The 25,714-nt window shown below is 48.6% G+C and overlaps 1 protein-coding gene across 2 annotated transcripts in view; it reads left to right on the top strand.

Annotated features, from left to right (window-relative positions):
* Window positions 1–25,714, top strand: part of STX8 (syntaxin 8) — a 247,744-nt gene that overhangs the window by 171,923 nt on the left and 50,107 nt on the right. Inside the window, exon 8 of one of the 2 annotated variants that reach the window (XM_027047743.2) lies at window positions 16,275–16,542. The exons of the other annotated variant lie outside the window; for it this stretch is intronic. Within the exon in view, the coding sequence (XP_026903544.1) occupies window positions 16,275–16,309 (35 nt within the window). The 3' untranslated portion in view covers window positions 16,310–16,542. Of the gene's footprint in view, window positions 1–16,274; window positions 16,543–25,714 lie in introns of those variants that run through there. 2 annotated transcript variants of the gene reach the window in all.

Below are 25,714 nucleotides of genomic sequence, written 5' to 3'. Positions count from 1 at the left end.
GGCTGGTAAAGACGCTCCGGAGTAAGGTCGTAGCAGTGGTCCTACAAAACTGTGGATGAAATTAATGGCAACGGACTTGCATGTTAAAATGGTAAATTTTAGGGGCGCCTGGGTGGCTCAGTCATTTGTGCCTGTGACTTCGGCTCAGGTCTTGATCTTACAGTTCGTAGGTTCGAGCCCCATGTCGGGCTCCGTGCTGACAGCTCAGAGCCTAGAGCCTGCTTCGGATTCTTTGTCTCCCTCTCTCTCTGTCTTTCTCCCGCTGTCTCTCCTGAAAATAAACATTTAAAGCAAAATTTTAATGGTAAATTTTACATTATCTGTATTTTATGACAATTTTTAAAAAGCCACTAAAAATAAGGACTAATTCTTAGAAAGACTAATTTCTCTAGGGTCCCGTGGTTTCAGGCAGCACAAGCAATTTGGGAAGGCTGGGGGTTCCTGGTTTAAAAGTTCCAGTTTCGTATAGAATGACAGTAGGTTATTCAAGCAAACTAGGATAAGCCAGGGGCACATCTAGCTTTTAACATCTTGCTCATGAGGAGAGGCATTTCTTTCTGATCTTTCTGAGTATGTCCCCCTTGTCACTGTCAGAAAAGTGGCAAGGATAGGACACTGGATCTGACTCAGCGCGGCCGCTCTTCTCTCTGGCATCACGATTGCCAGTCAGCAAGTTAGAAGCTCCAGGGAGACTGTTCCCTTCCTGGCCTCCCGGCTTCTGACTTTGTTTTCTTTTTCCTAAAATACTTGATTTGGATGCCTGTGAAATCAGCCCCTAGGTTTGCACAGTATGGAAGGCCCCCCATTGAGTGTTTGATAAAGTTTTCGAGTTTTGTAAAGAACAGCGACCAGATGTGGCCAGCATCTGTGGTTTGTGGCCAGCGCTCTGCTGAACTTTTTCTTCCCATGGAACCCTCTCTGAAGTTCTTAACTTTCTATGACATGCCAGAGCCTTGAGGGTTGGGGTGAGGTGGGATGGCTCGGCAGACCATGGGGAGATCTGTGTTCCTGTGGTTGTACGTGGCTGGTCGTGGGTGAGATGGGGAGGGGAGCGGGAAGGAAGGAAATGTAAGAAATGAGCCGGGAGGAGAGGTACTGAGGTCGAGGAGGCGAGACCCCCATCCTCCGCAGCCCCCCGGTGACAAGTGCTTCTGTGTCCCTAAAGGAATCTGCTTCCTGTGCTGTGATTCCTTTTCTAAAAAATGAAGTAACCAACAGTGACTTATTTCTAGAAGATTTCCTGAATTGATGAGAGGTGAAAACTACGGACTTTTGGGTTAAGGCCTGCAGACGGCCAGATCTGTAGCCGAAAGCTAGCAATGACATACCTCGAAATATTTCTTCTCCTCGCTTCTGTGAAATTCTGTGTTGATCTGTGCCATCATTTCGAGTCACGTAGGCCAGGGCTCACGTTTTCAAATGCCCATCAGGTAAAGAAAATGAGAGCTACAGTCCAGGTATATAGAGTTTGGGGGTGCTGGGTACGTCAAACGCCCATCTGGACAGGATGCCTGCCTGTCAGGTGCTGGGACTCACTGCCCCCTGGGAATCTGGGCCCTGGGTTACCAGATCAGCTGCTACCTTTCCTTTTTTTTGTTTTTCTTTCTTGAGAAAAAGAGAAACCACCTGATTTTATGTGAAATTCGTGAGTCTTTGAAATTCTGTCCAAATCAGAACACAACTGCAAACTAGACCTGGCTGTTTTGGCTGTCAAGTTAAGGCCAGTGATTGAAGTTAGCCAGTCAGTTCTATAGACACAAAGGCTGGATATGATGTGGGGGGTCATGCAGAGGCCAAAGAGTTTACTTTTAAGAGTAACACAATTTCGGGCACCCCAGTGGCTCAGTCGGTTAAGCGTCCCAGCTCTTGGTTTCAGCTCAGGTCATGATCTCACGGTTCGTGGGTTCGAGCCCCAAATCAGGCTCTGTGCTGATGCGTGGAGCCTGCTTGGGATTCTCTCTTTCCATCTCTCTCTCTCTCTCTCTCTCTCTCAAGAATAAATAAATAAGCTTTTTAAAAAATGTAGATAGAAATGCGTGTGTGTGTGTGTGTGTGTGTGTGTGTAAATATAAAGCCAGGAAATCCTCCATATTAAGGAAATTTGAGCTTTGATGAGAAATAATTTTATACCCTGGTTGGGGGTGGAGTGGATAAGAGGAGACACTGTGGGTCTTGGTAGGTGGGGACAGGGGCATGGGGGTCTCTGGTGCTGGGCAGAGGAGAACCAGGCAGCGGGAGCAGAGCACAAAAAGAAATAAATTACCTTGGCATCAGAGACAGGACTTCCACATTTATCTGAAGCCTCCTGGTCGTGTGTGGGCCCAGCTCCCCCTTCCCCAAATGCAATGGGAAATGCCCCCCCCCATTACTTAAAGGTGAAACCTACAGGTAAAAGCAAGGAAGAGCCCCATGCCAATGTAGCAGAAATCCTGGGCCATGAACAAGGTAGATGAATGTTGCCTTCCGCTGTTATTTTCTGTTTGTAACTTATTTCCTTGTACTGCTAATCAGTTCTTGTGCGGCCTGGGCTGTACTCACTGTTTGTTACTTGGGTGTGTTCATTTGCTCTTAAAAAAATAAGGAAGGAAGGAAGGGAGGGAGGGAGGGAGGGAGGAAGGAAGGGGAAGGGAAGGAAAAGAAAAAAGAGAAAAGAGAAAAGAAAAGAAAAAAGAAAAGAAAATTTTAAAAAGTTAAGGGAACCCCGGTGAACTTTCTTTTTTAATTAGGTAGGATCAATGAACATGCCATTTCTCCAAGAAGAACCTTATCCAAGATGAAACGGGAACGCAGGCATCATCCCCTGGGGCAGGAGTGGCCATAGCCAGGGGCGAGTGGAAGAAGAGAATGGCAGGTGGGGAGGGCCTAGGATGGGGAAGGAGGGCTGGTGGCCAGTGGAGTCGGAACTAGAACATTCTGTGAGAAACCTGCGAGCCGCTCTGGCCGGTGTGGCCGCCCGTCTGTCCCCAGTTGGGACGTGCCCTTGGCCTTCCCCACCCCTGGTCCGCCATCCATCACCACCGTGCCTGCCTCCCCTGCACTGATGGCAGAATTTATAGTCAGGTTCTGGAAAAGATGGAAAGGCATGGCAAGCCGGGTGGGGCGCCTGGGAACCAGTTGCGAAATGATAAATCAAGGCCTCTTTAAAGTCTACGATTATTTTCGCATCTTCCACTTTTGGGTTCTTTATACGAGAGGCTTTGAGAAGCAGGGCCACGGCTTACAATGTATGAGTTTTGTTGGGTTTTTTTTTTTTTCTTTTTTAAGAGGGAAAAAAAAAACACCAGTTACAGTGATCAATTTGCCGGCTTAAATAGCCGTTGGCTTCTTCGTGGCTGTTTTGCACCTAGGAGTAGAGATCAGAGCTGCAATTAACCCCGTTCCTCTGATTTTACTGTCTCTGGGTAAACTGAGCCCCATCCATCATGCCAAGGGCCCGGGAGAAAGTTGGGGTGGCTGGGGGTATCCGGGACGACAGTGTGGGCGGGTTTCTAAGGCTACCCAGGGAACAATTAAACCGCCACCGTTCCTCGCTCCTCGCAGTGGAGCAGAGACCTTCGCCTCTCATTTGCTGGTGCAGAGACATCAGACCCCCGCTCTTCCTTCTCTGGAATCAACCCCACCCCTGGGTTCCAGCTGTCCGTGCCACTCAGTGCTCCCTGCATGCCCCCCCCCGCCCCCCCCCGTCTGCACATCTGTCTCTTAGGACGGCCCCTCGTTCCCTGTTACCTCCTGTGTCTCAAACCAAATTCATCATTTACAACAGCCCCCCTTCCCCGCCCGCCCAGACACACATACCGTATATCTAACCTCCACGCCCTTGAAACCAAAATAGGCAGCGAGCCTCCCTCGGGTATATGTGTGTGTGGCACGACCTTCCCAGTTCCTCCTCCTCCTCCCCCTCCACTGATTCTCCCCCCCCACCCCCACCAGGCCACGGTGGTTCTCACGCACCCACCCCCGGCCTCTCCCTCTGCGTTCCTGCTGCCACCACTCAGGCCGGCTGCTGCTACTGTCCCTTCCTGAGAGGCTCCCCAGCGTCCCCATCTCCGGTCTCACCTTTCTCCTGTGCATCTCGGACACGGCCACCCACTCGATCACGCTGAAACCCCACGCCCCATTGCCAAGCCACTGGCCGTAATCCTGCCGGAAGTGCAGCCTGGTCCTGCGACACAGCCCCCAGCCCTTGGCTCTGGGTCCGAGGCCCCGTGCAGCCCCTCTGCCCTTCCTCTCCGCCGCCACCTTCGTCCTGGCCCCTGTGGGAACCCCCCCCCCTCCCTGCCGAACTGGGCATCCCCAGTCAACTTCTGCTGCTGCGCGCGTGCCCATGCTGTCCCACTTTACGTCTGCTCCACCTCTGCTTTGCAGCTGGGTCTTGTGGCTAACCCTCCACTTTCCCCCCACTCAAGCATGTCTTTTTACTCTTTATTAACGAAACACGAACAGGGGCGCCTGGCTGCCTCGGTCGTTTGAGCGTCCGACTCTCGATTTCAGCTCAGGTCGTGATCCCAGGGTCGTGGGATTGAGTCCCCTGTCAGGCTCCACACTAGGCTCCACACGCCTAGTGTGGAGCCTGCTTAAGAGTCTCTCTCTCTCCGTCTGCCCCTCTCCCCCCACCCCCTGCCTCAAATTAAAAAAAAAAAAAAACTATATTAAAAAAACAACAATACACAAACATAAAGGGACCATGCCTCTTCTGTGTGGTCACCACAGGGCAGCAAAATCAGGCAGGCCAGCGAGCCTGGTGGGGAGAGTCACCGGTTTAGACTCCCTCTCTTGACCGGGCCGGTGTGGGGGGTCGGAGGGGGCGGTCAACCCCGAGTGATTGCTGCCATGTGGGTCCACCTTGATTTTTCAAGGAAAGCCGGAAGTCTTAATTTCCGGGTGATATTGCTTAATTTAATTTCTTTTCACATCATACTTACAAGGTGCCACCTACCAGGGAAACATAGTCCCTTGCAGTTACAAGTTAAAGACAACTACAACATGGGGCGCCTGGCTGGCCCAGTTGGTGGAACGTGGGACTCTTGATCTCAGTGTTGCGAGTTCGAGCCCTGCGTTGGGTGTAGAGATTACTTAAATATAGGATCTCAGGGGCCCCTGGGTGGCTCAGTCAGTTGAGCATCCAGCTTCGACCCAGGTTGTGATCTCACAGTTCGAGAATTCGAGCCCCGCGTCGGGCTCTGTGCTGACAGCTCAGAGCCTGGATCCTGCTTCGGATTCTGTGTCTCCCTCTCTGCCTCTCCCCCACTCGTGCTCTGTCTCTCTCTGTCTCTCAAAAATAAATAAAATGTAAAAAAAAAATTTGTTTTTAAATATATAAGATCTTTAAAAAAATAAAGTCTACTACACGTGCACCATGGATATGAAATAACAGTGGATTCTGTGTTCAGATACAAAATAGGGTAATAATTCTGCTCTTCAGGATGGGTCTGTGATCCGTAAAAGTACGTGGCATGGAGATTTGGGAATTGGAGGTTTAGCCTACGAATTTGGGATTCAAATGACAGGAGAAAAATATGGCAGTGTTGGCCACTTTGCCTTTTAGAGATGACCTCAGTAAGACAACATCTCCCTTAACCAGCATAACCAGATGGCTTTAATGTCTCCTTGTTATTTTCATTTGTGAAAACGTTCCAATGAAACAACTCTTACATGGAATTTTACTAGATTGACGTTAAAGGGCAGGCCCTTTGGGCAGGGTCGGGGGGGGGGGTGCGCAGGGCGAGGCTTTTACAGGTTGAGAGTGTCTGTACGTTGGGGAAGTTGGGGGAGATCAAGCCCGGTCCAGGCAGATGAATGACAGAAGGTCACGGGAGGGAATTCAGCAGCTGTCTGCTTTGATAGGCTGAGAAAACAGGAGGCGCTGGCCTCAGCAGGTGCACGGGAATCCCTACACAGGTGCAGATTCCATGTGAACTCTTCTGTGTGGCATTTGGGTCTCTGTGACATTCATCAAACTTTTACAGAGTCTCCGCCACGATGCTGAGCATTCGAGAGGGTCCCGAGGTGCACGGTGCACGGGGCCAATATCCCGCCTGCAGGTTGCCTCCAGTCTAGGGGGAGGGATAAAGAAACCTCACAACCACAGTGTTAAGAGAGAGAGAGAGAGCATGTGATTCATGTCCCTGAGGCCCTACATGACCCATCTAGGAAGTTAATAGTAATTAAGAGGCAGAATTTTCCACGGTGCTCTCAGAGCTTCATGATACTCTTGGGATCCTCGACTCACCTTCGTGGGAGAGTTTGATTTGAATTGTGTCCATCTTAACAAATTTTTTTAATGTTTATTTATTTTTGAGACAGAGACAGAGTATGAGCAGGGGAGGGGCAGAGAGAGAGGGAGACACAGAACCGGAAGCAGGTTCCAGGCTCCGAGCCATCAGCAAAGAGCCCGATACGGGGCTCGAACCCATGAACCGTGAGATCATGACCTGAGCCGAAGTCGAATGCTTAACCGACTGAGCCACCCAGGCGCCCCGAGTCTTGTGCATCTTGAATCCACACTGAGGGAAACCAGACCCAGTCCCGGTTTTTATGGAAAAAGCCCTTTCTGAGCATAGACCAGGACTCTGAGTACAAGCTTTCTTGGTTTGTTTTTGGAAGCACCTTGTTGCTTGATCACGGATGGGTCGAGAGAAAAAGGAGAAACACTTCACTTACTAGCCTGTGTGACCCATGTTGTGCCACGTTGTACTACATGGAGGGGGAGTGGTGGATGCTGGGATTTCTGAGATGCCCAGATCTCAGCGATTCTGACTGTGGTCTTGGCTCCCTGAATCTCCAGCTTCAGTGCAGACATCTGGGCCCCACACGCAGCGAAACCCATTCGGGACATCCTGGGTTTTGACGTCCGGCAGGCACCCTCGAATGTCCTGAAGGGGTGGTCCTTAGAAACTCGTCTTTGAAAAGCCTTGGTCTAGAAGCCGGAGAGAGAAGATCGCAGGCAAAATACACCCGTGGAAATAGAGCAGTTGCGTGAGGGCCGCTTGGTGGCCCATCCCAAGTGCTGCAGACGTTTGGGGTTGACAGGGAGCTCATTTCCGGCCTCGGGACCTGGGAGGCACCTGAGTTAGTGCAGAAGAGATGCGTGGGATTTTGATCGTGTGGAAGGAGGAAGGCACGTGAGGCTAAGAATGGAACGAACAGAAAGAAGCATGGAAGCGAGAGAGCCGTGTGTCTTTAAGGGAGCTGAGCCAGTGGCTCCCGGCCTGAAAGCCCTTCGGGGGGACCCCGGGCCTCAGGACAGAGTCCAGACTCCACAGCATGGTTTCCGTAGCCTAGAAGGACCTAGTTCCCCAGTGCTCCCTCCCACGCCCCGGGCACTACGACCCAGCTGTCCTGACTAGTTGACATCCCTCTTTGTGCCCTTGGTTTTGCACCTTCGCCCGGAACACCTCCTCCTTTCTGTCCCTCGTTCCCCTTTGCAAACTTGTCAGTCCTTAGGATTCAGTATAAATGGCACGACCTCTGGAGCAGCCCGTGCACGGCCCCCGGGAAGCTTCGCAGAATGCTCATCCTGATGCAGCACGTCTGGAGTAGGGCTTGGGGTTCCGCGTGTCTAACCGGCTCCCGGGTGAGCCGCTTCAAGCCGCTCCACTTCAAGGCCCACACGCGGGGTGGAAAGGACGCAGGGCCGCGATTGCGTCCTCAGGCTACCCATCAGAATCGCCTGGAGTCCCCTCCCTATAAATTCGGATTGAGTTCCTCTGGAGCGTAGCACGTTGGGACGTTGAGATGGACACCAGCTCGTCCTCAGTCGCGGACCGACTCTTTGCCTGTGCCCCGCACTGGACTCTTAGCCTCCCAAGAGCAGAGGCTGTGTCTCGTTGATGTGTTCATTCATTCGAGAAGAGGTTACGGGGCATCTGTTCTGTGCCACACACTGTGCGAGGTCCTAAAGAGACAAAACAGACCTGGTTCCTGGACTCCCCCAATTTACAGCTTAGAAGGAGAACCATCATTTAGCACAGTGCCTGGCATGGTGGGCCCTTAGTGAGTATTTACTGAATGAATGAAGGAGGGGGCGGGGAGGGTAATGGTTGTCATCAGAGCACTTTGAGCACAGAGTCACCTGTGTCCCTGGATCGCCTGAGAGCTCGGAGGCGGTGTCAGCCAACCTTAGAGCATCAAATTAGCCGGTTCAGCATTTGGAGAGGGGGCCACCGCAGTAGGAAACAAATGGTGCTCAGCATACTTATCTGGGAGCGAGGTGAATTGGCTGGCACCTGGATGGGAGGGACATTCCAGAAGGTCTTGTGAGCAGGTTTGGTGATTGGAAGGTCACTGCTGGCCCCAGGTATACATACTTACCTCCAATACGTAGAGCACCCTCGATCGTCTCAGTATTCAGAGTTCTGTCCCTTGTATTTTTTTCTATACGAGCCTTTTAAGGTTCATTTAAACCCACTTCCCCCATAACAGTTTTAAGTTCTGGGACTGAATTCTCTCCAGCTTTGGGGGCTTTGAGGAACTTGAGCCCTCATATTCAGGGAGACAGTGCTGCCCTTGAATTTTTATACCATTCTTGAAAAATTAAGAGTAAAAGGCTTGGGGGGAAAAAAAAAGAGTGAAGGGCTTGAAAACCCTATCGATAAATAAAACAAATAATAAAAAGGAGGGAGGAGCCTGTAGAAGACGTGAGATGCCTGGTGGAAAATGAACAGTCACAGGGAAAGAGAATTCGATGTAGAGCCGGGGAGGGGGCAGGAGAGGGGACAGCAAGTGGTCCATGGGATTTTGAGTGGCTGGCCTCTAGCTGTCATCACCTTCCATTGAAATCCTGATGAGTTCTTTTTCTCCCACACCTTCATCAGTGGTTTGTACTCTGGGAAACTGCTTTTCCTCTTAAATTTTTGTACACCCAAATTTCTTTTCTCAAGAACATGTGTTATGTTCTTAGGGGGTTTTTTGTTTGGATTTTGTGTGTGTGTGTGTGTGTGTGTGGATCTTTTGGACTTGTGCTTTCTGTGGTTCTTTCATAATTCCTAGATTCCTTCTGGCTGATTTGAGTCTTGACTTCCTTGCTCCCCACTTTCTGTATTAGGTAATAATAATATCTCTAATTGAGGGGTGCCTGATGGCTCAGTTGGTTGAGCATCCAAGTCTTGATTTCCATTCAGGTCATAATCCCTGGGTCATGAGATCGAGCCCCATGTCAGGCTCCATGCTGAACGTGAAGCCTGCTTAGGATTCTCTCTCTCTCTCTCTCTCTCTCTCTCTCTCTCTCTCTCTCTCTCCCCCCCCCCCCCGTCTCCTTCTCTCCCTCTCCCTCTCTCCCTCTCTCTCCCCCCTTTCTCTCCCCCCTCTCTTCCTCTCCCTCTCTCTCTCTCTTGCCCTCTGCCCTTCTCCCCCACTCTTACACTGTCTCTCTTTCTAAAATAAAACAAAAATAATAATATCTCTAATTGCATATTGATGGAGAAAGGGATTTAAAAATAAATTTGCCCACTGAGACAATATGTCTGACATGAAATGTATGCATTATGTGTTAAAGGTATAAATAAATGTGTGTGTGTATGCACACAACTATTACAGAGGGTTCACATAGCACCGATTGTTTAAAAGGCAGAGACAGAGAGAGAGAGAGAGCTCACCTGCTGATCACTCATGCTGTCATGTCAAGGGAAGCACTTAAAAGTGACAAATCTGAGGCCAAAGCTCCAGGTGCGGAGAAGCTATTTTGAGCAAGGAGCTCATCAACAGAGCTGGTGTTGCGATTCAAATTCAACACAATAGTGGATCCTACGAAAGAGACTCAGGGAAGTGAAAGGCAAAAACATCAGGACCCATTTTTCAAATGGATGGATGGGTGGATGGGTGGATGAGTGGATGGATGAGTAGATGGATGGATGGATGGATGGATGGGTGGATGGATGGATGGATGGATGGGTGGATGGATGGGTGGATGTGTGGATGGATGGATGGATAATGGAGAGATGGATGGATGGAAGGAAGATGGATGGATGGATGGATGGATGGGTAGATGGATAGATGAGGAGATGGATGGATGGCTGAGTGAGTGGGTGGATGGATGGATGGATGGATGGATGGATGGATGGATGTGTGGATGGATGGATGGATGGGTGGGTGGATGGGTGGATGGATGAATGGATGAGTGGATGGATGAGTGGATGGATGGATGGATGGATGGATGGATGGATGTGTGGATGGATGGATGGATGGATGGATGGATGGATAATGGATAGATGGATGGATAGAAGGATGATGGGTGGATGGGTGGGTGGATGGATGGATGAGCATTTTTCCTGCGGAACCCTCAAGATGTATTTTGCATGCACCTGAAGGGATACATGTTTCAGAAATGTACTTCCAGCCCTCTCAGGCATCATCTGGAGGTTCTCTGATGTGAAGAAGCCCTCAGTTCCCCTGGATAGTTTTCTGAGCGGTTCAGACTACCTACTTTTCTGTCACATTAAAATGATATTCTCCAGGCACCTGGATGGCTCAGTGGATTGCGCGTCCAGCTCTTGACTTCAGCTCAGGTGACGATCTCATGGTTCATGAGTTTGAGCCTCGAGTCGGGCTCTATGTTCACTTTACAGAGCCAGCTTCAGACCCTTTGTCTCCCTCTTTCTGGCCCTCTCCTGCTCTTGCTATCTCTCTCAAAAATAAATAAACGTCAAAAAAATTTTTTAAACAAAGAATATTTTAATTTTTTTAACGTTTGTTTATTATTTTGAGAGAGAGAGACAGAGCACAAGCAGGGAAGGGGCAGAGACAGGGAGACACAGAATCTGAAGCAGCCTCCAGGCTCTGAGCTCTCAGCACAGAGCTCGATGTGGGGCTGGAACCCACAGACCACAGACTATGAGATCATGACCTGAACTGAAGTCAGAGGCTTAACCAACTGACCCACCTAGGTGCCCCAAGAATAAAAAATTTTTAAAAATGCCATTCTCGAGGCAACGTTTTGGTTTGAAATAGGTATTGGATTGTTGTGAACTTCATTCATTTCTCCTTTCCCTTTTCTAGTCAGGGCTTTGTAGGAACTATGTGAAAGTGAACAAAAAACTAGCTATGCTAACATGGGGGGGCGGGGGGGGAGGGCAGGGAGTAAATGTCACAAGTACCCCACATCACCTTACACATTTTCCTCAGGGACAGTCACTATCCACCCACCCACAGCAAGTACCCGATTATCAACTTAAGGCAATGTTCTTAATTCCTAACTCCTGACGTGGTAATGTTGGACCCGTAATTCTGGAAGCTGTGGCTGTGTCAGGCAGTTGGGTCTGGAAGATTCCTTTTGGTTACTACTCCCCAACAGAAAGGGTTTTCACCCCGGGCACTCAGCCTTTGCTTTTCTGCAAAGTGCTGAATCCTCAGCCTGGAAAAGTTCCTAAGTCTCTTCTGGTAGAAGGGTTTTGAAATGCTAATACACAGCTGTAGACAGGTATGAATACCCATCAGCCTGGAATGTCGCACCTATTCAGAGTAATCGAGCATCCTTGAATATAATCTCCTTTAAAACATTGGAAATGTGAAACCAAGTTGCTTCAAGCTGAGAGAGAGACTTCCTCCAGACTCCTGCGGCATTTCGTCTCAATTAAACTGGAAAATAAATAGCCACAGACACCCCCTACCCCCCCCATACACACACACACACACACACACACACACACACAATGTTTCTGCTTAAGCTTCAGGCTAGTATATGGGAAGAGCACATGTGTGTGTGGCTCCAGGCTGTGAGCTGTCAGCACAGAGCCCTACGCACGCGGTGGGGGGGGGGGGGGGGGGGGGCTCAAACTCAAGGACTGCGAGAGACCGTGGCCTGAGCTGAAGTCTCTTTCGGGGCATACACATATGTCTATGTGCGTTACCTTTTTAACACCATTTTGGGATCGTATCTCCTATATGAGGTAACTCCCCTTTCTCACTTCCTGGAGTCTGACAAATGTCTTCACCAACACAGTGCTTCTCACGACTATAACTTTTTGGAAAAAAAAATGTGTGTATTAGATCTTTTTTACACGGCCTCCTGCTTTAAGCGAGAGTGAACATTTCTAGAATTTATTTTAAGGTATATTTTAATTTGAAAGTTCAGGGCCACAGCAAACTTAAAGTTGTATGCTCATTTTCAGTGGAGAAATACCACACAAAAGGGACGCCTGCGTGGCTCCCGTCGGTCGAGCGTCCGACTTCGGCTCAGGTCATGATCTCACAGTCCTTGGGTTCGAGTCCCCTGTTGGGCTCTGTGCTGAAGGCTCTGAGCCTGGAGCCTGCTTCGGATTGTGTCTCCCTCTCTCTCTGCCCTTTGCCCACGCTCTCTCTCTCTGTCTCTCTCTCTCTCTCAAAAATAAAAGAACATGTAAAAAATTAGAAATCTTACACGAGAAAGGAGATATTGCCTCTCATTCCTATTGGCGGGGGGAGGGGGGGGCAACCGAAAACTTTTAAAGATATGGCTTATTTTCTGAGAAGTGGGCAAAAAAGAGTATTGCGTCCCTAGGCAGGCAGGCCAGTCTCGGGTGCTGTGCTAGGTGAGTGAGACCGGCAGTGTCTGTAGTCCTTGCTCTCTGGGAGCTTCTATCGCAGTGGGGGCTGGAGAGGAGAGACGGTAAACTTAAACAGACATCCAAATGTAACACTCACCCGTATTGTGATAGTCTAGACAGCCAGAAGGCCTTCTGGATCCAAAAAGAATCCAGTTCTGCAAAAACTTCCTTCATTAACATCATCAGGATTGTCACCAGAGAGCGGCTTGGATAACACAAGCGCGGTTCAGTAATTACGACAGATTATTGCAATACAATGCCGTCAGCTCCTTTTGAACATTGCAAAATAGCTCATAAACTTGAGGTAAGTGAGACACCATGAAAGATCTAGATCTTTAGGGGAAGACAGTTGCTATTTTCGCTCTTTGCCTTGGTGCGCCTTCACCTGCCTTCCTCACTTTGCGGACGATGTTGGCTAAGTTACCCAGAGCCAGCACACCGATTTGATGATCTGTTAAAAAAAAAAAAAACAAAAACCTGTCCTCATCATCGTCCGCTGGTGCTTTGGATGAAGGAAAAATGATGAGATCTGTGGTTCTTAGCCATTCTGACTCCACATCCAGCCCTCATTTCCCATTCACCCGGTCCCCCATTATGAAGCCAAAGCACTGCTTAGGGCCTGGTTTATTTACCTAATAAACTGGCTCTTGTATTGCCTGGGAAATGCTAGGATTTTTTAGCCAAGAGATCCTAGTAACAGGCAAACAGAGGTCCAGCAGTCAGGTCTGAAGAGACAACAAAATGAAGGTCAACTAATATCGCCATTATTCTGCTTCCTGGTGGCCGTGACAGCTCGGGGGTTTATTTGAAGATCCCAGACTTCGAATCATTGCACGCATTGTTAGCTGCCCCAGTATTTTAGGCTGTGCCAACAGTCTCAGATATTAATGTATTCTAGAGATCAGTGAATGAAGAATTCCTCTGCACTTTTTTCCTTTTTAATTTTTTTTTTTTCCCCTTTCCATACACTTTGTAGTGTCTTTGTCCGCCAGACGTTGCTGGGCATTTCTAATGAGAAAGCGAAGAATTGCAGAAGGAAAAAAGCAAAGGCGGGGGCGGCGGGGGGGGGGGGGGGGTTGGTGGTGGTGGCGGTGTGGAGTAGGGAGACGAGAACAGGCAGGGAAAGCCAGGGCGTGTGTAGCACTTTAACAGTCAGGTGACATTTTTACAAGCTAGTCAGGTACACAGGACCCATTGGGGACGGTGGCGTTGGCCATGCAGATTCAGAGCGGAAAGCGCGCTTTTCGGAAACGTCTGACTCATTGATTAGCCCCCTCGCAACAAAAAAACGCACTCTTATTTATTTATTTATTTTTTGAACATCATTTTCCCTGCAGGACGCCCGGCCTTGGTGCTTGCTTTAGTATTCATTTCGCTCCATTATCACTGCCCCCCTTCCCAACCCACCCTGGGCAGCTGCTAAAAGGGGGAAGAAAAAATTAAAGCAATTCATACTCCTGGTGACTTTATTGCTGCAGAATAATTGGTTTCTGTTCGCAAAGAACATGATCACTCCAAAGGCCAGAAAACAGAAAGGTCTGTCTGAGAGAGGGGTTACGGAGGCTAGGGTAGGAAGGGGTGTGCGTAGGGGGCGGGGCGGGGGTGTGTGTGAAAATCACGTTCTTGGAGAGGTAATTAGGTAGCAATTAATTTCTTTAATATCATTCCATACTGGGGTTCATCCTTCTGTGATATACGTACGCCTGCTGGTTTCTAGCACGCCCTTTGCTACCTCCCGGAGATGGTAATGAGACTGAGCCCGTTAAAGGGCTCTTTAGACAGCGCGGTGCTTTGGGGAAGGCCCGGGGTGAAATGCAGACCCTCTGAGGGCTTCTCCCACACACACAAGCAGTCCCTTTGTTTCCTGTTTTATAAACCAGAGGCATGTCTAAAATTGCAGGGAAAGTGAGAGGGGCTGAAGGGTTTGCGCCGGAGGCTTGGCTCTCCGTATTTAAAAAGAGAAAAAATTGTTCGCTAGTTATTCGTGCCCGGATTTGATAGGCAGTCTAGGGTGTTTTTGAAGTTCTGAAGGAAGGTTCTCTGAAGATGTAAGCGGGATCTGTCTTTCACTTAGACTTAATTAAGAAACTTGCTGGCTTTGTCTGTAGGGAGCCCATTACGCGCCAGCCGCGGCCCCCTCTGAATAGGGGCTCAGCCTGGAAAGTGTATACATGCCACACCGCCTTTGTGTCGTGTTGCCAAACTGGAGGCAGGAGCGGGCGCAGACAAGGCCCTGCCAGAGGCCATCCCTTGTTGTTCATCGATGTGAGCCCCCCGGCCCAAACAGAATGCTCCAGCAAGTGGAGGACATTCCTTAGGGGCCTAGAACTAATGAACCTTTTATAAAATGAATATAGTAAACAAAAAAAGTGGCAGGGGGGTGGGGGTGAGGGGGTGGAAGAGAGCCTGTCTGTTCTCCCCAGCGGCCTGTTCCGAGATCCTGAGGACGGGCCCGAGGGGGCTCACAAGAGAGGTGAGCAGGGGTCCCCCCCCCCCTGCCCCAGCCCTTTGTAAGGAAACCGGGAGGTGGGCGGCCGGAGCCCGGCCTGGGGCACAGCCTCGCCCGCAACTTGCTTCCACCCGGCCGCCCGAGGGGACCGAGTTTGCTGTGGTCACTGTTCGTAACCTTGAGAATAATTTCCCCCTGGTGGGCCGCTGTGGCCTACCCTATTTAGAAGCGAGTCGCTGAATGCGGGAGGATAAAGAACAGTGGGAAGGCTGTGAGCAGTGGTTAATCAGCTAATTCGCATTTCAAAAGGCACTAATAAGAGGTGATAAATTCAAATAAAGCCCCGGGTATGAGTACTTTACTCGCTCTGGAAAGCCTTGGGAGAGCCTCACCGGTCTCTCTCTCTCTCTCTCTCTCTCTCTCTCTCTCTCTCTCTCCCTCCCCCCTCCCCCTCTCCCTCTCCCTCTCTCTCGGCCCCTGCCCGGCGCTCTTCCTTTCCCTTTGAAGCAGTGGGACCTCCCGGGGCACCTGCTCCTGGGCCCGCCCCTCCCTCCGAGCACGTGGCCAGCTGCACCTTGCTGGAGCCCGCGCCCTTGGGGATCCGCCGCGCCTGGTGACCCCGGCCCTGGCCCCTGTTTGCCCGGACCCTCCGAGCACCCCGCTGCCCGCCACCTTACCGACTTTATGAGATCCAGCCCCTTCCCTCCCACGTAGATGGCAACTGCCTTCTTCCTTCACCTCGGCCCTCTCTTCTCTGATCGCTGGCAGCGCTCGGCCAACACCATCCGGGCGCCATCTGCTCGCTGTGACGGGAGGGATCCTGCCCTACATCCCCCCCCCCCCCACCACATCTCTGTCGTGGGAGACTTGCTGTCGGGGCTCACACGCCTGCCGTTGGGACAGAGCGGGGTGTGCCGCGTCTCAGGCTTTCTAGGGGGCTTCTGGAGATTGGGTCTTTCTGCTGTTGCAGGCGCTCGCAAGGGTCACTCACCCAGTGACCGGAAGGTCACCCAGCCAGCCAGCCCAGTGACACGGTAGGTACACAGCTGTGATGCCAGCGATCAGTGATTTTGTTTCCACCGGGAGTTCAGTTCAAGTGTTGGAAACTGAGCTCGTCTGAACTCTTTCCCCCAAGCCTCCCGACCCTTGGCAAAATGGAGAATATTGTGGTCCATGATGGGACTTGCCCGTACAAGGAAAAGGAAATTTCCCGTAGCATCCTTGACCCGGATGCCAGAAACAGCATCACCCGTTTGACACTTCCTGGTTTTTCTGGGGCCGTCATATGCCTGTGCGATCTTTCCCAGGTGGTCCCTGCTTTCATAACCTCAGAGCACCTTAGCCCCATCCATCGTGTCTGGAAACCCATCAGGAACCTAGCTACCACCCTAATTACGTACTCGAAGGAATGACGTTCCATCTTCTGGCCATGCACGATGTGCAGTTTCCCCGGACTTTGTCACGGACAACTTGATGATAGTTGGGGATATCCTCACGAGCCCTAAGACGACCACTGACCTGTCAGGGTGTAACTGGGAGCTGGCTGGCCTTTGTCAAAGGTTTGTCGCCGATGACAGAGGCTTTCTGCTTATTAGCATACATACCCTCTGGTCTAAGTCTGACTTAGACTCTGAATTATTCTAGAAGGACTCCTGCTTTCAGAAGGCATGTGGACCAGATGACCTCCAAGGTCCCTTCCGTGTGAGCACACGCCAACACTCCTGTCCATCGCCAAGGGCGCATGACCCAACAGGTTCTGCCTCAGGACACGGGACTCCTTGGCTGTCGGTTATCTGAGAGGTTCTCAGGGTAGAAACCCCACAACGGAGTTCAGCTTTATATCAGAAGAAACTCGGCTGTAGGCGACAGAAACCGTCTCTGAGCACTTAAGTGCAAAAGGAATTTATTGAAAGGATATTGAGTAGTTTGAAAAAGAAATCGTCAAGAAGGCCGGCGAACCAGGCCACAACATGGAGAGAAACCCAATGGTGCCTGCAACCTCACCACAGAACCTTCTGGAAGAGTCCTCCACACTGGCTGGCCCTGCCGCTGATGTTCCTGGAGATGGGGGCCACTGATGTTCCTGGAGAATTAACGTTCCTGTGGCCATGACCAGAGTGAACGTTCCACGGTCCTTAGTCATAGCACCCGAGTGGCAGGGAGCCAGGGGATGCCAACGGTGGGCCGTTTGCCCCTCCTCCCCACCAAAGCCCACAGAGCAAAGAATTCCTCAAATATAACAAGTGGATCCAGATGCCGAGCCGCCGAAAACCCAGCACGTGTCCAGTGTAACTCTACTGGGAGTTCTTTGCCGGAGATGCGGATGTCTTCTTGGGCTCCTCTCACTGACCCAGGCAGCTTTACCCAAGACGAGTTACCTAATTTGGGGGCCCCAGTGACCAATGACAATGCAGGGCCCCTCGTTCAGAACTTTTTAAAAATGTCAAGAGGGCTACAGCAGAGCATTAAACCAAGCAAAGGCCCCCTTCTCACCATGGGACCTGTGTGACTGCTCAGCCTTGGCTTTACCTCGGGCCCTCGGTTGGGTCTTGGGGCCTCTTTAGAAAGCCGTGCAAATGATTTCCGATCTATCAGTGTTATTTCATTTTATGTCCTGCTCACAACTTGGGGCGTGATTATAATTATCCCCATTTTACAGTTAGAGCCAATGAGGCTGCCACTCCCACCCAGGCCTTCCCCACACCATGCCGCTGTGCACCAGGAGCGGCCAGAGCGGACAGCCGTGCGGCGTCCCCTGGGAGGTACACGGCGCTCTCGGGGCACCGTCCTCCAGAGTTGGTGCTGCTGTAGAAAAGAGACAGTTCAACTCACTTTAAGGACTCACCTGCGTTGCCGGAAGGAGGGAGCCCGGTGCTCACCAGCCAGTAGCTGGACCACCCCCACACTCCAGCTCCTCCATTAAAACCAAACAAACAGGGGGGCGCCTGGGTGGCTCAGTCGATTAAGCATCCAACTCTTTAATTTCTGCTCAGGTCATGATCTCACGGTTTGTGAGTTTGAGCCCTGCGTGGGGCTCTGCGTTGACAGTGTGGAACCTGCTTAGGATCCTCTCTCTCTCCCTCTCTCTCTCTCTCTCTCTCTCTTCTCTTCTTCTTCTTCTTCTTCTTCTTCTTCTTCCTTCCTCCTCCTCCTCCTCCTCCTCCTCCTCCTCCTCCTCCTCCTCCTCCATTGTGCTGTCTCTCTCTCTCTCTGTCTGTCTCTCTCCCCCAAAATAAAGAAACTTAAAAAAATTTTTTAAACACACAAAAACAGACTTTGTTTGCAGTTCAAGTACAGCCACACAGGAGTGTAATGCCATGTGACCTTGAGCAAGTCATGTCCTCGCCTCCCCTTGCTTCCGGTTTCTCATCTCTTCAAATCCTTGACCTTCTCCCATAACAGATGTGCCTCTCTGCCCTGCCGTGCATGCCCATGCTTCTAACACCTGCTCTAGCCTTCAGTGTCCCCCTTGCATGGAACCCCGTGAATGCCCAACCTGTCCTGCCTGCCAGCTCCTTCCACCCCCGACCCTCCTTCCATCCACAAGGCTCAGTACGGGCTTTCTCTCTCTTTATGGTCCCTCTCGTGCATCCCGGAGTAACAGCCTCTCTCCTTCTCTGCCCTGTGCACATCCTTGGTGTCCCTGTGGTTCCCAGAGAGCCCACGACAGTACCTTCCACTTGCTGGGACCTTCCCCTGTACCTGCCTCTTTCTCTTTCTCCCCTTTCCTTCCTCATTCCCTTCCCTCGACGGGACACAAAATGAGGTTGGGATATTTATGATGTTTTATAAAATACAAGGTTACGCGACGTGGTTTTAATTTAAAAAATCACAGCTCTCAAACAAAATACAGCTCCCTTTAAAAAAAAAAAAGCTGTAATGAATTTCGTTGTTTTTATTGCTCTGTGGTCTTTCATTGATTTTTTTTTCCTTCCCCCTAAAGTTTTTTTTTTTTTCCTATTTTAAACCCAGGGAAGGAAAATTTTCCAAGGGTTATTAGTTCATTAGCTGTTAGAAGGAATAATTGATCTGTCAACTCAGAGGATTTATAAGGATTTGGCTCACAGAATTCATGCGAGCAGTGGCCTATGTTTAAGTTCTGCCTCAAAAGGAAACATTTCAGTTGGGGCTTCCCTTTACTTTTTGCAAGATAGAAATTAGCATCCCTCTAGTGATGAAAAGGTCTCCCATGTTTTTTAAGATCCTCCTAGTCTTAAGGAGCCATGGCTACAATATTTGCACCTACACCTCAAATAACTGGATACGTGCTCATCACAACCTAAGGAATGGATTATAAATATTATACGGTTTTTGGTTTCTTCCAGTGGTATTTTTTTTTTCCCCTAGTAAAAGGAGTGGAACACAACTAACATTTCTTCAACCTCAAATGAGGTTTTTGCTTTCTTTTCTTTTTCTTTCTTTTTTTTTTTTTTTTAAAGCAAATGCACCCAAATTGGGTTTGGTTCACAAAGGAAAGACTGACTGCAAAGCTAACAGACCCATCATTACCCACCCTGCCCTCTGAAATGGCCTGTCCATTCCGCCGCTCACAATATAGGACTAAGGCCGTAAACAAGGGATCCAAGAGAACTCTGGACAAGGAACATACAATGGAGTGGATAAATTTCTTTAGCATAAATAGCAGTCTCCAAGGGTGACTGGTGTGAATGGATCCCCGCTGTGAGGGTCTCTGTGCCTACAGAGGAGATCTGTGGCTTTAAGAGCTGTGGTCCCACCCCCCGGGCTGTGGAAATGCTCTGTCTCCCCTGCTGGGCTTGGTCCACGGACCCCCGTGGGCCTCCTCTTTCCTTTCAAGCTGTGAGTCCTAAGGAACTCGGTGACAGCTCCTTTTTCATTCTGCTGTGCAAATCCTTGAGCCGTTCCTCGGGCTTTCAAAAGGGAAAATATAAGACATTTTACTTATTCTGTCCAGCAGGAGCATGGAAGTCTTGTAAGATCCAGGGTTATTCCGGCAGTAAGCCCTGCGATCTTCCTCTTTGTAATGACTTGCAGCAGAAATTCCCTAAGAAGGCTGGTCACCCATAGTTTCTACTTCCTACAGCCTTTACATCATGCCCCGTGGGACGCTGCCAGGGGACTCGGACAAGCCCCTCAGGACTTGGGTACTCGTAGCCAACGTCTGGATAACCCAAGACAGAAACTACGCCGGTAGAAATAAGTATATCCACCAGTACGTGTCAAAGGTTAATTTCTTAGCACTCGTGAGCCAAAATGTGCAGGTTCCAGAGTAAATATTTACTTTCAAAAGAATTAAATAATGCATGTACACGGTGAAAAAAAAAAAAATCAACCAATCCCCTGTCCCGACCCAGAATCAATCCCTCTGAATCCTCTTTGCTTTTCCTTCTTCTGGTGATTGCCTGCATATTATGGAAGGATATATTTATACACACTATTTATAATTTCTCAACTTTGAATATTACCTGTTGGTATCCCGATCTGATGTATAGGGTTTTACCCATACTCTGACACCTCTCTTCTCTTTCCAGTATCCTCTGTATATTACTATTGTAGCTTTAAATAACTTACTTAAATCTCTATTTCCTGTTACCTTGATTGCACAGTACGCCTGCCTCACCTTTCTGCTACTTCCTCTCTCATGTCCCTACCCTTCATTTCTATCAGCTGTTGATCATGTTTACTTTCCATTTTGACCACCATTAAGATTTCTGTACTGTGATTTTAGTTTGATGCCAATAAATAGTCTTCATATTATTATAGCAATACGAATATTATATACTGCAAAACCAAGAAGTGCACTGTGGTTGATTGTATTTCCTTCTCTATAACCCTAAATCATAATCCCTGTTGAAATCTTTCTTATTTTCTCACATTCCATCACTGCTTTAAAACTATGCTACTTATTTGCTTAAACAAAATATCAAGATCTTTTGTTTGTTTGTTTCTTGTTTTTTTTTTTTTGTTTGTTTCCTGATTTTTCCTCCTTTTTCTTGTTGGGAAAAGAAACCGGTCTTTTTCACCCTACATCTGATATCTTCCAGCTTCTAACTCACTCTATTATTTTGAAACCATTCTGTTCTTCTGGAAGCCTGCCAACTTTCTGTTCTAATTTGCTTGTTCTAAGTTGCTTTCCATATATACCAAAAAACAGAGTTGATGCTGCCATTTTATATCCTGGAGTTTCCAATTGCCTTTCTTTTTTCCCTACATTCCTTGCCCTTTTTTTTTTTTTTTTGGTCTTGAAGTTGTTTTTTTGTTTTTTTTTTTTTAACCAAATCCCCCTTTTTCTCCAGGAAACCTAAATTCTCTAGCCTTCAGGCTTCCTTTTCCAATCTGGATAGGATTATGACTCCATAAATATTGTTTACTGCTGAACCAAGTGGTATGCCACTGTGGTATTTTCTATCTTAATATAATTTTTAAATTTTCCAGATGTTGATAATTCCCTTTTTGCTTTTGTTCAGTTTTCGATGCACTTGTAGTTTTCTCCAGTACATTAACATCTCTTTAGAATGCCTACCAACACTAATTTGCACATGGGAAAATCCGTCAGTTAATCCCTTTAGGTTTTTATGTATTTATTTTGGTTGGCTTGTTGTTTACTTCTTGTTTGTTGGTTTGTGGTTTCTCCTGGAGGTTTTACCTTCTAGACCCTTTGTGGTCCAATCTAAATTAGGTTGGTTTGGGTTTGGCGGGAAGCTTTTTGCACTGTTTGTCATCCTGGTGTTTCTCTTTGTTGTTATCCTATACTTATCCGGTTTCTCTGTTCACATATCTTACTTTTTCTGAAAAACGTTCACCCTTATTTTGCTGAACAACATCCTCAACTTTCTGCAAAAGGGGGTAAGAGCAGTATGCATAATATGTGCATTCTCATGAATTCTCATGTGTGGAAATGCTTTGTTCCATCCTCGTGCTCAGTTGGTAGTTTGACAGAGTGTAGAATTCTAAAGTGCAAATTCTGTTCCTTCACAACTTGCTTCAGTGTTTAATAATACCCAGTATTGCTGCTGAGAAGTCCATGCCAATATGATGTTAGTTCCTTTGTGTGTGACCTGTTCTTACTTATCTTGTCATTGTCACATTGTTTGTTTTTCACACTGGAACATTTTAGGGTCTTTTTATTATTGCTGTTTTTGAAATGTCAAAACAAAATGTCTTTTAATTTTTAAAACTCTTTCTTATTCTTGATTTTTCCTTTCTTTAAAAAATGTTTATTCATTGTTGAGAGACAGAGCGTGAGTGGGGAGGGGTAGAAAAAGGGAAACACAGAATCTGAAGCAGGCTCCAGGCTCTGAGCTGTCAGCACAGAGCCCGACGCGGGGCTCGAACTCACAAACTGTGAGATCATGACCTGAGCTGAAGTCGGATGATTAACCGACTGAGCCACCAGGCGCCCCATTGATTGTTCCTTTTTTATTGGATTTGTCCTTATTTTTATGGAGGCAATATTTTTTCCAAATCCCTTTGAGAATACTAACTTGATTTTTGTTGTAATGCTGTGGCTTTGTTTTTAGGTTCTCTTCTCTGTTATCGGAATTACTTCTGTATCCTCTAGGGTCAGTTCTTCTATTTGTTTTCTATGTCATGCTGTGGGCTTTACTTCAGTGCTTGATAAATCTTGGGGATGAGCACAGATTTTTGAATCTGGAAGTAGAAAGGCTGATAAGAAGCTCTTTGTAAATGGATGGATCGGGTTGATTGATGGGCCTCACACCCCCCCCCCACCCCATATGCCAAAAAGCAGAGGACCCTACACTAGGACAGAGCACCCACATTAGCAGCTCTAATGTTCCAGAGATGGTTTGCCGGATTTCTTTAGAGAAGATACCCCAGCTTTTTATGTAGGTGCAAACACTTGGCTGCCTGGTGGTTTCATCCCTTGGTAAGTGGAGGACGGTCCATGCAAAGATCTTCAGTGAGTCCTGTTTTTTGTTCCATTTCTCACTCTCTTGCTTACTGTGCATCTGGAGCCTCTCAAGAGTTGTGTTTGGCAGGTTAGTGCCCTGTTCAGTTATGGCTCTTGCTTGTGTGTTTTCCATGCCACAGTGTCCTCCTCACTTTCGGTGATCAGCCCTACCCCATTTGTCTTCTGTCTCCAAGAAATTGGCAGGGATCTCTCTTAACAGGCAGTGCCTCTCCAGTTCTCCTCATTGTTGCAGAGCTATACCTCTTTCTCATCCTCTTTGTCTCCTCTTAAACCAGATTTTTTCCCAACGTGAAGCTAACCTGATATCTGTTACTGCTGTCCAAATATACAGAATTTTCATAGATATCCTTAGTGAGATATAATTCAGGACCCGCCCACATGTCCCCAATAGCCTCTGGGGCTTAGACAAGTCAACAAGTGTTCTTCCAGTGTGTACCGCCATAGGCATTACTGGGACTATAAAGATGTAACAGACATATTCCTAATCCCATAATCCAGTGGGAAGCCCATGGTCTAGGTAGAACAAGGCCCAGGATTATGGGCATTTTTAGAGACTTAGCATTTTTTTTAAGTTTATTTAATTTGAGAGAGAGAGAGAATGTGCACAAGGGAGGGGCAGAGAGAGGGAGAGAGAGAGAATCCCAGGCAGGCTCTGCACTGTCAGCACAGAGCCCAATGTGGGGCTTGAATTCATGATATCGCAAGATCGTGACCTGAGCCGAAACTGAGAGTCAGACACTTAACCAACTGAGCCACCCAGGCACCCCATAGACTTAGCATTTTGGTTAGAATGAACCTCAGAACAGATTGGTGAGGTATCTGGCAGTCTTTCTCCTCACCGAATTTGGACATCATCCCATGATACAGTGAAGAGTTTATGATGGATATAATTTATTCATTCGTCACCCACCATCACATTTTAGACCACAAGGGATTGTACCAGGAGCTGAAAAGGACCCAGAAGTCTGTCTGATTAGTCACGCTGCCTCCAGAAGGAGAGATGACAGCTGTCTAAGTAACTCCCAAACACAAGGCAAAATGAGATCAACGGCGTAAGAGGAGTGTAGGTAAAACGTTATGGGAATTTCAAGTAAAGGGAGAGATTACGTCCGGCCAGTGTCTGCATGGTGTAAGGGAAATTAAAACAGGCTCATTGCAGAATGGCTCACTGAAAGACAGAAGATTTGGATAAATGGAGGTGAAGGTGAGAAATTAACTCAAGGTGAGTCCAGGGTACAAAGAGAAATTCATCTTGACTGGAGCCAGTATTTCGAAGATGCTCATAATGTGTATTCATGAAGTAATCCCTTTTCCTGGAACATTGCTTGTAGCACTGGCTTATTAAAGCGTAGATTTTCTCCGATAGCACCTTGTTCACTCGAGGGTCTTTGTCCTTCCCTCACTTTGATGTCTTAGAACCACAAAAATAGAACTCCTATTGCCCTCCCTCCCAGCACTCTGTCCTTCTATCAGCCCCTCCAGGGAGGCCCATGCCATGTCGTGCCATAGGCTCCTTTCCATCCCCCTCGCTGCCATTGCCAGCCCCTCCCACCTCTCCTCCCTGAATTACACGGGCAGGAAAGTTGGAAGGCACACTCCTCCGGCTCCTTGCCACGAGAGCTCCACATGTGGTTGGTTTCCACCTTAGAAGATGTGGAGACATGGGGCGCCTGGGTGGCGCAGTCAGTTAAGCGTCCGACTTCAGCCAGGTCACGATCTCGCGGTCCGTGAGTTCGAGCCCCGCATCAGGCTCTGGGCTGATGGCTCAGAGCCTGGCGCCTGTTTCTAATTCTGTGTCTCCCTCTCTCTCTGCCCCTCCCCCGTTCATGCTCTGTCTCTCTCTGTCCCAAAAATAAATAAAAACGTTGAAAAAACAAAATTTAAAAAAAAGAAGATATGGAGACAGGAGAGACCAGTGCGAGGTGTTAGCGATGCCCAGGGAGATTGGATCTCCTGATGGGCATGGGGGTGGAGCATATTGGGCTCTTGGACGAGCTCAGAGAAGATTCTGGCATCTAGTTCCTCTTGTCCTACAAGATGTGGGCAGGCAGCTGCAGCAGTGGTGTGGAAGGGTCTGGCTCTTTTGGTCCTGGTCATGTGTCCCCCAGATCTGGTTTTCTGGTTGTCCTAAAGGTTCCACAAGCGCCAGTGCCCCCCCCCCTTTTTTTTCTTTTTTTCCTAAGCTAGCTAGAGTGGATGCAGTCACAACAGCCCAAAGCCCTGCTGGTATAATTTGGTTGGACTTCCCAGTCACCCACCTGTGTTCCTTGAGGTTTTTGACTCTCGATTCACAGTTACCTCTTTCTCCATTTTTCTGCCATCATGCTAAGGGGCAGAAGATTCTACACGGTGGTCTCTGCGACACTGTAGTCTCATCATCTCTCCCTCCCCGTGATTGTGGCCTGGAGGGAGTGTGTCTGGAGCTGTATCACTTCTAAAAGTTCCCCTCTCTGGCCCAGCCTCCTAGCGTTGCACAGTCTCCACATGCACCCACGCTCTAACCTCAGAGTACCCCTCAGGGTCCTTCTCTGCTGTCCTAACAGACGGTTCAGCTTTCTTCCTCCGTGACCCATAGCTGGACGTGTTCCACCAGACTCGCCTAAATTTGGGGCCCAGCTGTGCATTTACTGCCTCTTATTGTAACCCCTAAAACACTCCTTGCTGGTGTAGGTACCCCCCATATTTTGTTATTAAGAATATAACATTAGCTAATGCTTATAAAGTGCCTACCACATTCCAGGCACTGTTCTGAACATATTTCAGTGTGCTCACATTGAATCTTCACAACGATTCGATGAGGTAGAGACATTTAGTGTCTATATTTTACAGTGAAGA

The sequence above is a fragment of the Acinonyx jubatus genome, chromosome E1 (genome assembly GCF_027475565.1).
Source record: "Acinonyx jubatus isolate Ajub_Pintada_27869175 chromosome E1, VMU_Ajub_asm_v1.0, whole genome shotgun sequence".
Taxonomy (NCBI): Eukaryota; Metazoa; Chordata; class Mammalia; order Carnivora; family Felidae; genus Acinonyx; species Acinonyx jubatus.
Note: the sequence above shows the minus strand (reverse complement) of the source record. Positions and strands in the feature narration are given on the sequence as shown.